Source organism: Perca flavescens, chromosome 18, assembly GCF_004354835.1.
Source record: "Perca flavescens isolate YP-PL-M2 chromosome 18, PFLA_1.0, whole genome shotgun sequence".
Classification (NCBI taxonomy): domain Eukaryota; kingdom Metazoa; phylum Chordata; class Actinopteri; order Perciformes; family Percidae; genus Perca; species Perca flavescens.
This window is the reverse complement of record NC_041348.1, coordinates 21,560,099-21,571,402: the sequence shown is the minus strand read 5'-3', so window position 1 is coordinate 21,571,402 and position 11,304 is coordinate 21,560,099. Positions and strand designations below refer to the sequence as shown.

The 11,304-nt window shown below is 41.5% G+C and overlaps 1 protein-coding gene across 1 annotated transcript; it reads left to right on the top strand.

Annotated features, from left to right (window-relative positions):
• Positions 1-247: 247 nt before the first annotated feature.
• ints7 (integrator complex subunit 7) lies at positions 248-11,081 on the top strand. The gene is made up of 20 exons (XM_028604536.1): positions 248-460; positions 613-742; positions 2,301-2,447; positions 2,639-2,776; positions 2,867-2,913; positions 3,455-3,654; positions 3,821-3,943; positions 4,032-4,149; positions 4,787-4,921; positions 5,061-5,158; positions 5,997-6,236; positions 6,515-6,652; positions 7,407-7,613; positions 7,869-8,063; positions 8,330-8,433; positions 8,555-8,623; positions 9,052-9,184; positions 9,553-9,651; positions 10,170-10,355; positions 10,676-11,081. Exons 1-20 carry the CDS (start codon positions 367-369, stop codon positions 10,955-10,957), a joined length of 2,883 nt encoding a protein of 960 aa, XP_028460337.1. The 5' UTR covers positions 248-366; the 3' UTR covers positions 10,958-11,081.
• The last annotated feature ends 223 nt before the right edge of the window (positions 11,082-11,304 follow it).

Sequence of the window (11,304 nt, the reverse complement as noted above, 5' to 3'; positions counted from 1 at the left end):
GATGTGTTACAGATCATACAAGTATTGGTTGTGGACTACACCTCTATTTCTTTTTTTAGAATTCAGTTGCTTCTTTGTCATAGTTGGATACCTAGTCTGTATTTGGTACTCCCTTTGTAATGGCCTGAATTTGTTAAATAAAGGTTGGATATATACAAAAAAATAATAATAATCAATGGAAGAAGAAGAAGAATTCAAAATGTAACAATTTACGAGCGCTTTATTGTGAAAACCAAAGCTGTAGACCGGAAATATTATTGCTGTATGCTTGGTTTGTGAGTACTCGTCGTCTGTACAATGAAATGCTAACAGCTCATGGGTGCTGTCAAGGTGTTTCCCCCCCCCAAGTAAAATAACTAAACAAAAATGTCGCTTTCAACTGCACGTTCATTCTTGTCAGAGGCTTGTTATGGCGAACAAGAACTCGACGCCAATTCCGCTCTCATGGAGCTGGACAAAGGTGCGTAAGCTAGCTAGCGTGCAAATTAGCATTGGTTGTCTTCTGACCCCGTGTGTTGTGTCTTGCGTCGGCTTTGCTAAATGTTGCTGAATATATGAAATGTACCTGTTTTGTTGTGAGCGGTGAAATTAATTGAATAGCTTGAATTCCAGGGTTGCGGTCGGGAAAGCTGGGAGAGCAGTGTGAGGCTGTGGTGCTCTTCCCCAAACTCTTCCAGAAGTACCCTTTTCCCATCCTCATCAATTCTGCATTTCTGAAGCTAGCAGACATCTTTAGACTTGGGTATGGCTGCTTTATAACTTGGTACTAAGACGACTCATTGACTAAATACAATTTTGAAGATAGCTTATCTCCGTTTTTGATGATTGCTAGTAAACTGACAACTGTCTGTCAGTTTGCTCGTTATACCTAATCAAAAGTAATAGTCTTTTACACGATTACAACAGTAATACATCTTAATGTTAGACACACCTCTCAATAATACATAATACAATTCAACAGGACAACTAACTACATCCTGAAAATTGTTCATAAAGTTGAATCAACTCCTACCTAAAACAGTTTCAACGAAAACTAAACATTATAGCTTTCATAAAGGAAGGAGTTAATGCAGAGGTGGTGTATTTCTTTCACTAACATTTCTTTTACCTAGTAAAAAAAGTAATTTTACCCTTTTAAACTGACAACTGAGTGCATGTCAGGTCAAACTACTCAAAGTTTGCTGGTTACAGCTGCTTGGTTTTATCCATTTCATGTATTAAAGGTACACTGTGTAGGGTTTTAAGTATTTTATTAGCTAAAATCAATGTCTTCATTCATAAATATGTCCTAATTGGTGTAAAACGACCTCTGCCAATGATCTGACTTATCCTCGTAAGCAAAGAATTTCTTATCTGTATTTACATTGGACGGGCAAGTCCAAGGAGGCTTCCGTGTTGTTCCGTCATTTTGAAAAACTATAATCGCTGAGAGGGACGTAAAGCACTAGCCTACCTGTCTAGCTAATCCACAACACGTTTTCGTTCAGAGCCAGCGTCACGTGACTGAAACCAGCTGAGAAGGAGAACAGTGAGAGGCGCTCGTCACTGCCCCGGCAAATTTGAAAGCCTGCACTGCACTTTAGTTCATAATGGAGGATCATACTTATGCCCAGCCACAGGAGAAGGAATCCTCCTCGCCAAAAAAGCGAAAATTGGAAGACATGTTGTCATAGCTTCTTGGTACATAACGGCTACCGTATATGCAACACGTATTTGAAAAAGCGAGGCGCTAGAGAGCACTATTCGTTTGAATGCAAAATACAATTTCACCGCTAGATGGGGGAAATTCCTACAGTGTACCTTTTTTAAGGGATTTCGTTTTTTTGTTGTTTTGTTTTTCAACGAGGGCACGACTCCGCACAGTCACAGACTGATGGCCGCATTAATGTAGAGTCCAATAGTTTCTATGATAACAGAATCATGGACAGAATTGCAAAATTAAGAATTTATTAAAGTTACAAGACAGATTCCATAGAGCCCTACATTAGGTCACTGCTAAAAGCTAACTGAAGATTTAAAAATATGACTACGTCTAACTTTCCAACCAAGCCACCCAAATGTAACTGTAGTTTAAAATAAAAAATTAAATACATTAAACAATAATTCCCAGTGGTTTAGGCCTGGTGGTCCACCAGGCTTGCAATACACTGGGGGAAACCATACATACTATATATTTATTGAAAGATTATATAATTAAAAGTAAGTAATCATTAGTAACATGTCTATGGTGTGTGATTGGTGAAACTGGTTTTATTGCGGTAACGATCTCTGTTTCTAAAAGCTTGTCTCTCTGATTTCAGGAACAATTTTCTGCGCCTTTGTGTGCTGAAAGTAACTCAACAGAGTGAGAAACATCTCGAAAAGATCCTCAATGTGGACGAATTTGTTAAAAGGGTGTTTTCAGTCATCCATAGCAACGACCCCGTGGCCAGAGCCATCACTCTGAGGTAATAATGCTTAATGTACTAAATAAAAAGGACATTTAATCTTTTGCTGGTTGGCACAGGATTTCCAATTTAGAACGGAGAGACCAACATCTGCTAATGTTGTACTCCTCTTCAGTCCCACAAGAATGAGTGTTGCTTGCTCGCCAGCTTATCCGAGGCTTAAACAGCTATTTCCCTGTGGGTTTATTCAGGATGCTTGGTAGTTTGGCCTCCATCATCCCAGACAGGAAGAATGCCCACCACAGTATTCGCCAAAGTTTGGACTCTCATGACAACGTAGAAGTGGAGGCTGCCATATTTGCTGCTGCAAGCTTCTCTGCACAGTCAAAGTAAGGAAAATTCTTGCTCTACCTGAGCTGTGGTACATATACTATATATGGGATGCTGGTTTGTATAACATAACTTTGGTCTGTTTTCAGAGACTTTGCAGCAGGGATTTGCAACAAAGTCAGTGAGATGATTCAAGGTAAAAATCTTTCTATCCAGTATTAAAAAGGTTACAGATCACTTTTAGAAAAACAATAGCTCTCTGGATTAACATTTTTTTTTTCAAGTTTTGAATATTTCAAATCTTCCAAACAACTATCCAAAATTTAAATAAAAACAAATCAAGGCCTAAAACAGGTGATTAATAGTAAATGCATCCATGGATGTCATAGTTAACAAGTTAGACAACCTTTAAAACCTTTTATTAAACAAATGAACAATAACATGTAGTTAGTGTGAACATTGTAGCTCACACAAAAATGAATACAGTCCATTTAATAATCAAAATAAACATACAACTCTGAAAGTATTGTAGAAAAGTATCTGAATGTAGAGAGAGAGAGAGAGAGAGAGAGAGAGAGAGAGAGAGAGAGAGAGAGAGAGAGAGAGAGAGAGAGAGAGAGAGAGAGAGAGAGAGAGAGAGAGAGAGAGAGAGAGATCACTGTTCAGCAGACAGCTGTTGGTATGCCGTATTTAGTTTTGTCTATAGAGTTCTCATTCCTCCTATGTCTTAACCTCAGGTTTAGACACTCCAGTGGAACTGAAGCTGAAGTTGATCCCCATGTTGCAGCACATGCATCATGACGCCAGCTTGGCCTCAAGCAGCAGAGAGCTTCTACAGCACCTAGTCAACTCTTACCCCTCCACCCCCATGGTCATCGTCACCCTGCACACCTTCACCCAGCTGGCTGCCTCCTCCCTCATCGATATCCCAAAGCAGGTAGTACCATGACAGAGCTGTAGCTCATCGTTACTTGTTAGATACTGTCATGGTAGGTTCACACATAGAAATGTATATCTTTGACGTTTGTCTGTCAATGACGTAGCTCTTTTTTGCTATTATAACTAACTGAAATTACTTTTTAATTGATTCCTTATCTGTACAGTTGCAGCTCCTCCTTCAATACCTGAAGGATGACCCAAGACAAGCTGTGAAGAGACTTGCAACTAATGACCTGAAGCTTCTGGCTAAAAAGGCGCCTCACCTTTGGATCAGAGAAAACACTCAGGTAGTGTTTCAGAGGCTGACCGTTGCACTGTAGGGTCGTCTTCATGGTTTAAAATCTGTAGGTAATCGATTGTGTTTCATCTCTGCAGACCCTGTGTGAATGTGCCCTGACCAGCCCTTACAACAGTTTGAAGCTGGGGATGTTGGCTGTCCTCTCCACCCTCTCGGGGACAATTGCAATCAAGCAATACTTCAATAATATGACCGGTTTAGTTCGCTTTTAAAAACAACAAAAACATTCTTGTTACACTGTGAATTTCTTTTAAGCTGGAGTGCGAAACTTATGACTCCCCCCTCTGGCAGTGAGAGTAATTACACAAACACTGATGCATATTAATGCTGCGTCACTGTAGTCTCTCCCCCTTTCCTGCCTGTCAAGGTATTTGGTAATACAGGAAGACTGACATACTGTGTAACCAATCAGAATAAGCAGTGCTATGCTGTGAGGAACTGTAAGTGAGTGAGCGAGGTTGGTTAACAGAACCGTGTACTGCTCATGGATTGATATTGTTGGGGAGTTAATAAAGTACTCGCTCTGAGGACAAAAAGCTGTTCAGGCGTCCTTCTGGTGCCACACGACCGAAACCAGACTACAACTCCGGTATACTGAGAAATACAGAGTTTTTTTTCTGGCAGTGATAGGCTTAATCAGCATTGTGTGAACTCGTTTGTCAAGTGCTTGAATGTAACAGACATTTATTTATATGTTAAAGTTCCGCACTCTAGCTTTAAGAATTTTATTTTAATTGGGATTTAATTGCAGGTTTCCATTGCCATTATTTCTCATTCACTGAAGAAGGGAATGACGCTGAACTGATGTTTTCCTCTCAAACATTCTTCTCAGGTGGCTCTTCAGTTCCCCCCCTGCTCACTGACCTGGTTAAACTGGCACAAGAATGTTGTTACCATAGCAACCTGGCAGTGGCTGCTCATGGGGTGATAGTGCTCTCAAACATTGCCATTTCCTGTCCAGAAAAAGGTTAGTTACAACAAGTAATGCCTTGGGTTAGCGATGCATCTAATGCCAATTGCTCATTAATGGCTTCAGCTCTCATTCACCCCACTGATGTTTGCGCTTGTGTGCGAAGGTTAAGTGTTGCTGTATCTCTCCTCCTCAGATATAGTACAGTTGGAGCAGGACACCGTTTTGGGAGTGGAGTCCCTTTTGATGCTTTGCAGTCAGGACAGCAGCCCCAGCACTCAGGCCACACTCAAAGTAAGACAACGTTATAACCACAAGGCAGATGGCGTTGATTGGATGAATAGGGCTGGGAATCAAACCTCATTTGGTACCAACCCAAATGTGGTCGTATCACATAATGTAGAAAACTGTCCTGTTACCTAAGCTGGCAAAGTTGTTGTATGATTGCTTGTGTTTATAAAACATTAGTCTCGCATTGCCAGACCTTCCTCCACAGCGCTGCAGAGGAGGGTCTGAGGAGAGCATTCCGGGATGGGAGAGAAATTGCCCTCTTTTTGTTAAATGTATAAGGTCTTTATACTAGTTGCTAGTGCCTAGTTGAGTGCCTAGTAATTAGTTAGAATGTGTTAAATGCAGGGAACACATTCACTGCACATTGTGTGTGTGTGTGTGTGTGTGTGTGTGTGTGTGTGTGTGTGTGTGTGTGTGTGTGTGTGAGTGAGTGTGACAAATAAAGATTTCTTCTTCTATTGTGAGGCATTTAGGATGCAGTATTTTGACTGAAAAATGTATCCAAACTGTGTTTACATTTGTGTTATCTGATACCAAAGCAATAATAAATGTGGCGTCCATCTTTAATATCTGTTGGACAAATGATTGCAACTAACGAGGGTAAAATTATTTTGGGAGCATTGCTCAGTAAAGCTTAATTGTTACGACTTTATCTAACACTGATGGCCATAATACCAGCACACCTTACCTACATCATCTAACTCACTGCCATCCACCTCCTGGAAATGTATGTAATTATGATTGATTACCAGGAGGAGGGTGTTTACCGTCAACCAACCCTCATCCCCATTATGGCTTAATAATACCAATCCTTAAACGTCCATTTTTGTTTCAACCCTAGACAGCCCTCACCTCATTGGTCAAACTGCTGAAAAATCGACCCCATCTCAGCCAATCGGTGGTGGAATTCCTGCTCGGCCAGCTCCACTTATCCTGTGACTCCTCTCGTGTTCTCATGTGCCACGCTCTGGCAGCCATCGCCAGCCACCTGCCGGTGTTGGGCGACGGCATGCTGGGAGATCTGGTGGACCTCTACAGAGTGGCCAGTCACTCCTCCACTGACAAGCAGCAAGAACTTCTGGTGAGAGCCTGTGCATGAGTCAGCTGCTGTTTAGACAGTAAATTAAAGCTTTAAGTGTAGCTTTTATGTTTTAAGCACAGGCACAGGAGACCCACAACAGCATTTACATGACAATTAAGTAGTAAATGTGTTGTATCTATGTTCTGCAAACCGGTTTTCAATTAGAAATAGAACTTGTTTAGTTTTTTTTGTCTGTGCATTACTGCTAACCCACAACTATGTTAGATGACATTGCATTCAGCTCATAACACTCATCTCTCCCGATGTGATTGCTGCAGGTTTCCTTGGCAACAGTGATTTTTGTTGCTAGCCAGTCGTCTCTGTCAGCCGAAGTGAAGACTGTCATCCAACAGCAGCTGGAGAATGTTGCTAATGGCTGGACGGTGTACCGCATCGCACGACAAGCCTCACGCATGGTAATCTCTTCTGCTTGTACATAACCAGAACTGTACTATAAAATGGCTTAAACCTTAAGTCTTTTGTAGAACTGGTAAAGGTCTTCCTAGGCAGAAGAAGCATTTATTTGTTTACATTAAAAGGTGTCAAGAGCTGAAGAAGCCACAGACATGATACAGGACACTAATGAAAGCAATGGGGTTGGAGGGAAAGGTTACTCGCCAACAGGCATCAGACTGTGGTCTGGAATTTCAGAGTAGCTGTAGTTTTTTCTGTTTGTGGTCTTGTGTGTCTTTTTTTTGTTTTATACATTTGAGTGCCTTTTTTATGCGTGTGACATGTAAGTTATGGTTCTAATAGTTGATAATGGTTCTGTAATATATATTTTTATATAATGTTTTTGCCTGTTATGTTTACTTTATTGGGCAATAAAGACAGCTTTTTGTTAACAAAAAGTGTTTCTGAACATCAATGACATTCAAAACCGTGATAACTGAAACAGCTGTAGAACACACCATGCAGTGTGTGTATACAAATGTTTATTGCAAACAGACCTAAGTATGTATGATGACGTAACCGTAACCAAGTGGTGTCTCATTTGATAGGGGTATGTTTTCACCCCTACCCCTTACCACTCGGTTTTGAGGGACAAGGGCAAGGGGTAAGACGAAGGGCTAGGGGGAAGGGGAAGGGGGAAGACAGAGAAATGAGATTCAGCCATAGTGCTGCCAAATAATTCACCTGAAACAATGAAAAATTATCATTAATCTGCAGGGATGCCACGAGTTCTCCAGCGAGCTGTACCAGAGTCTGCGGACCCGTGTAGCATCCGAGCACTTCTACTTCTGGCTGAACAGCCTGAAGGAGTTTTCCAAGGCAGAGCAGTGCCTGAGTCATGTGGAAGACCGAGACTACAGTGGAGCCATGAGCGCCATCGCCGAGGCCCTGCGTTCCTACCAAAAGGGCATTGCTTCCCTCACAGTCAGTAATCTTTCAGGCATCTTGCTTGTCAAAAAACATGAGTACAATTCCTCCTACTTCACCAAGACGCTTAGCTGCTCATGCTCCGACTGGAGAGTCTTGCCATGGAAGCTGATTTCACGGCATCCTAAATTGTTAATGGACTAAGTCACCTAATACGTGATCCTAACTTGTGAGGTGTCAACTCAATGAGACCTGTGTCAGTCTTTAGCTGTAGTGTTCATGTGCTGTTATCTGATTAATCCCTCCCTCCAGGCTGCCAGCACTCCCCTGAGTCCGCTTACATTCCAGTGTGAGTTCATCAAGCTGCGGATCGACACCCTGCAAGCCCTGTCACAGCTGATTTGTACCTGCAACAGCTTGAAAACCAGCCCTCCTCCCGCCATTGCCACCACCATCGCCCTCACCTCAGGCAATGACCTGCAGCGGTGCGGCCGCATCGCCATGCAGGTAAAACACTTACAGGGTGGTAGGTACAGTCGGTCTCCACCTGCAGGAAAGGGGTCCTTTTTCCAGGGCAACAGGTAGTCGTGTTGTAACATGCCGTAGCACACCATATACTCACCATATTGCTAGATGGCATCACTTTGTGAACGTGTAGGGGAGGTTTTGACACATATTATTAATCAGGACCTATACTTAATGTGAGGAAATGAGATGGTTAATGGCCAAGGTGTACAAATGTAGCTACTCATCAGCGTTTTTCTTTTTCCCAGATGAAGGTATGCATGGATGAGTTCAGAAGTCTCGCAGCTCGCTACGCTGACTTACACCAGTCGTCGTTTGACGCTGATTATGCCACCCTTCGCAATGTGGAGCTGTATCCTCAAACGTGCCTCAGTCCCATCGCACTTTTGCCTTTTTTGACAACCCTCGTTTCTCTGCTGTAATGTCTTCTTTCTTCAATGTCAGCCATTTTCCTTTAACTGTCGACTGCTCAGACAACAACAGAGCTGTTTGCTTGTCTCCCATGTTATAGAAGCGCTGATACTGGACCCACAGGCAGCCAGGTGAGAGCTGTTGTAGTCCACAAAGGTAGAACAATGTGAATGAGTTTGTTTGGTGTTTAGGAGAAATTTAAACATTGAATTTAGTCTAGATTATGAGAAAATTGCTGTATAGTAAAATTATTTCTGCCTTTTAATTAATTAACATGGCTTAGAGGATTTTCTCTGCTTTGACATAAGAGAAAAGGTATATTCTCTGTGGTAGACTGCCAGTAAAATGTGAGGAAAAATGTCACCGTAGTTTAAATGCATCATATTGAATGTCAAAGAATGCAATCATGCATTAACCAACTACAGTATGATGTATGGATGTATATTTTTGTGACGTAGATGACACCGTAATGCTTCGCCATAACACACATTGCCCGAAGGCATTCTCCTGGCAGACGTTTGTAACAGATTGTGTCTCTCTCTCTATTTCTGTAATCTAGTTTTCAGGAGTATGGCACTCTGGGGTCGGTCCAGACAGAGAGTGAATATGAGCGATTGATGATGTCAGTCTTCAGTCGTGTGTTGGAGGAAGTGGAGGGCCTCACCAAGAAACACCCTCCTGTTTCGCACCTGGTAAGATTACTAGAATACCTTGTAAGTTACTTAGGCTAACAATTTAGCTGCATGGTGTCCAGATTGGCAAATGACCGACAAATGCTCTGCTGTTACCTAGTATAATGTATGTAGTGTATTTGAGTTAACACTTTTTCTGCTGCCACGCTTATTCTTGTTTTCTTTGGGGTTTGTTTTTGATTTATTTAGTACTTTATTTTAGAGAGTTTTGGACTCACTTATACCTGTATATGCGTCTTAACTGGATATTGTCCACACAGACATCTTGGCCTTTTGATGTTATGTATTTTAATCTCAACAAGACTTTAACCTGAAAATTATTATTTTTTTAAATGACAAACAACGTATTTTCTGTTATTGATTTGCAGCATACAGGTTGTCTCTGTGATGCTGTCATAGCTTTGCTCAAGGTCCCGCTGTCTTTCCAGAGGTATTTCTTCCAAAAGCTCCAGTCAACAAGCATTAAGGTACAGTAACTCTTTTTTAAATTACTTTAATTAGAAAAGTACAAAACAACGTACGTCCCAATTCCCAAGTGTAGATGCCAAACCGGATGTAAGACATTAAAAATGATCGAGAGCTCACTGTACTACTTTCTATGTACTACTAAGTAAATGTGTGTATTACTAATGTATGAGGGATATGATTTATCTCTTCATTAGAGAAATACATGCGGTACACTTTACAACTTCCTCTTTGTAGTTTTATTAGATTTACATATCCTCAGGACAACATAAGTGTACAGAATGCCTTTGATTGTTAATCATCACTTCATTAACAAAACAAAGAATGAGAAAGCCACACCCTCATAACTCTGATGCATTTATATGACCATATGAAGATCAACCTTTTGGCAAACTCCCGTAAAGCTGTTTCAACGTACAGTGCAAAGGAACATACAGTACAGTTGCAGCTATATACGGCAGTCTTTCTTTAGCTCTGTTAAGGCTGACCCATGTACATCTTCTTTTTTTTTTTTTTTCAGCTCGCGCTCTCTCCTTCCCCACGAACGCCGAGTGAACCGATCCCAGTGCAGAGCAGCCAGCAGCTCACTCTAAAGGTGGAGGGGGTGGTGCAGCATGGTACGACGCCAGGACTCTTCAGGAAAATCCAGTCTGTCTGTCTCAATGTCACTTCAGTCCTCCAGAGCAAGACAGGACCTGACTACAAGGTATTGGGTGTTTGCCTTCGTCTTTGGTTACTGCTCAGACAGTTAGGGAAATGCAAATATTTGAAAATCATATTGAAATCTGAACTCCATTCTCCTGGGCTATTATTATACCGTATATTCTCATGAGTATATTTCTCTTTGATCCATGTATTGAAGCTCATACCTGGTATTCTTAACCTGTATAAGGAGCGCAAACACAGCGACATACTGTGTTAATCCACAGATAACGCTAGTTCTGACATTTGTACTCCCATTTGTTGTTTGTGTTGCTGCTCTGATGATGACGACTCCCTAATTTGTCTTGTTTTTTCCCTTTTTAGATTCCACTCGACACTAAAACTAATGAGATCGAGCAGCGGGTAGAACCGCACAACGACTACTTCAGCACCCAGTTCTTGCTAAATTTCTCCATCTTGGGCACTCACGCCGTCACTGTGGAGGCCTCTGTGGTGGATGAGAGTGGCATCGAGTGGAAGACCGGGCCCAAGACGACGGTGTCAGTCAAATCCCTGGAGGATCCTTACTCCCAGCAGCTCCGTCATCAGCTGCAGCAGAGTGGAGCTCAGCCTGCTCCACAGAGGAGTGCATACGCTCGCTTCTAGCGGATGTCCTCTCAGTGCTTTAGCGTCAAAACCGTTCTAGCTTGTGTACTTGACCTGTTTTGTCTTGTGGAAAATTTATATGTACATATTTTTTCAATGATTAAAAGACCAGATTTAATTTTAATGCTGCACGTTTATTGTAACCCCAAAATAATGTTGACCAGCTATAAAGGACACACAATAATGCAGTTTCAACATACACCAAAAGTCCACACATTTTTGGCCTTAAATATAATTTTCAAAGATCAAAAGATTTTCAGCATAAAAATTGGCCACTAGTAAAAGGAAAATTTGCTTTTAGTATCTTGTCCATATTTTTTTATCCAATAGTATTTCATCAGGGACAA

What these genes read in the sequence shown, in the direction of transcription:
- ints7 (XM_028604536.1), top strand. Translation starts at nt 367, where the DNA reads ATGTCGCTTTCAACTGCACGTTCATTCTTGTCAGAGGCTTGTTATGGC. An exon ending in AGCTTCTCTGCACAGTCAAA is followed by an intron (nt 2,777 to 2,866) that starts GTAAGGAAAATT and finishes GTCTGTTTTCAG; the next exon opens with AGACTTTGCAGCAGGGATTT. An exon ending in TCATCGATATCCCAAAGCAG is followed by an intron (nt 3,655 to 3,820) that starts GTAGTACCATGA and finishes TTATCTGTACAG; the next exon opens with TTGCAGCTCCTCCTTCAATA.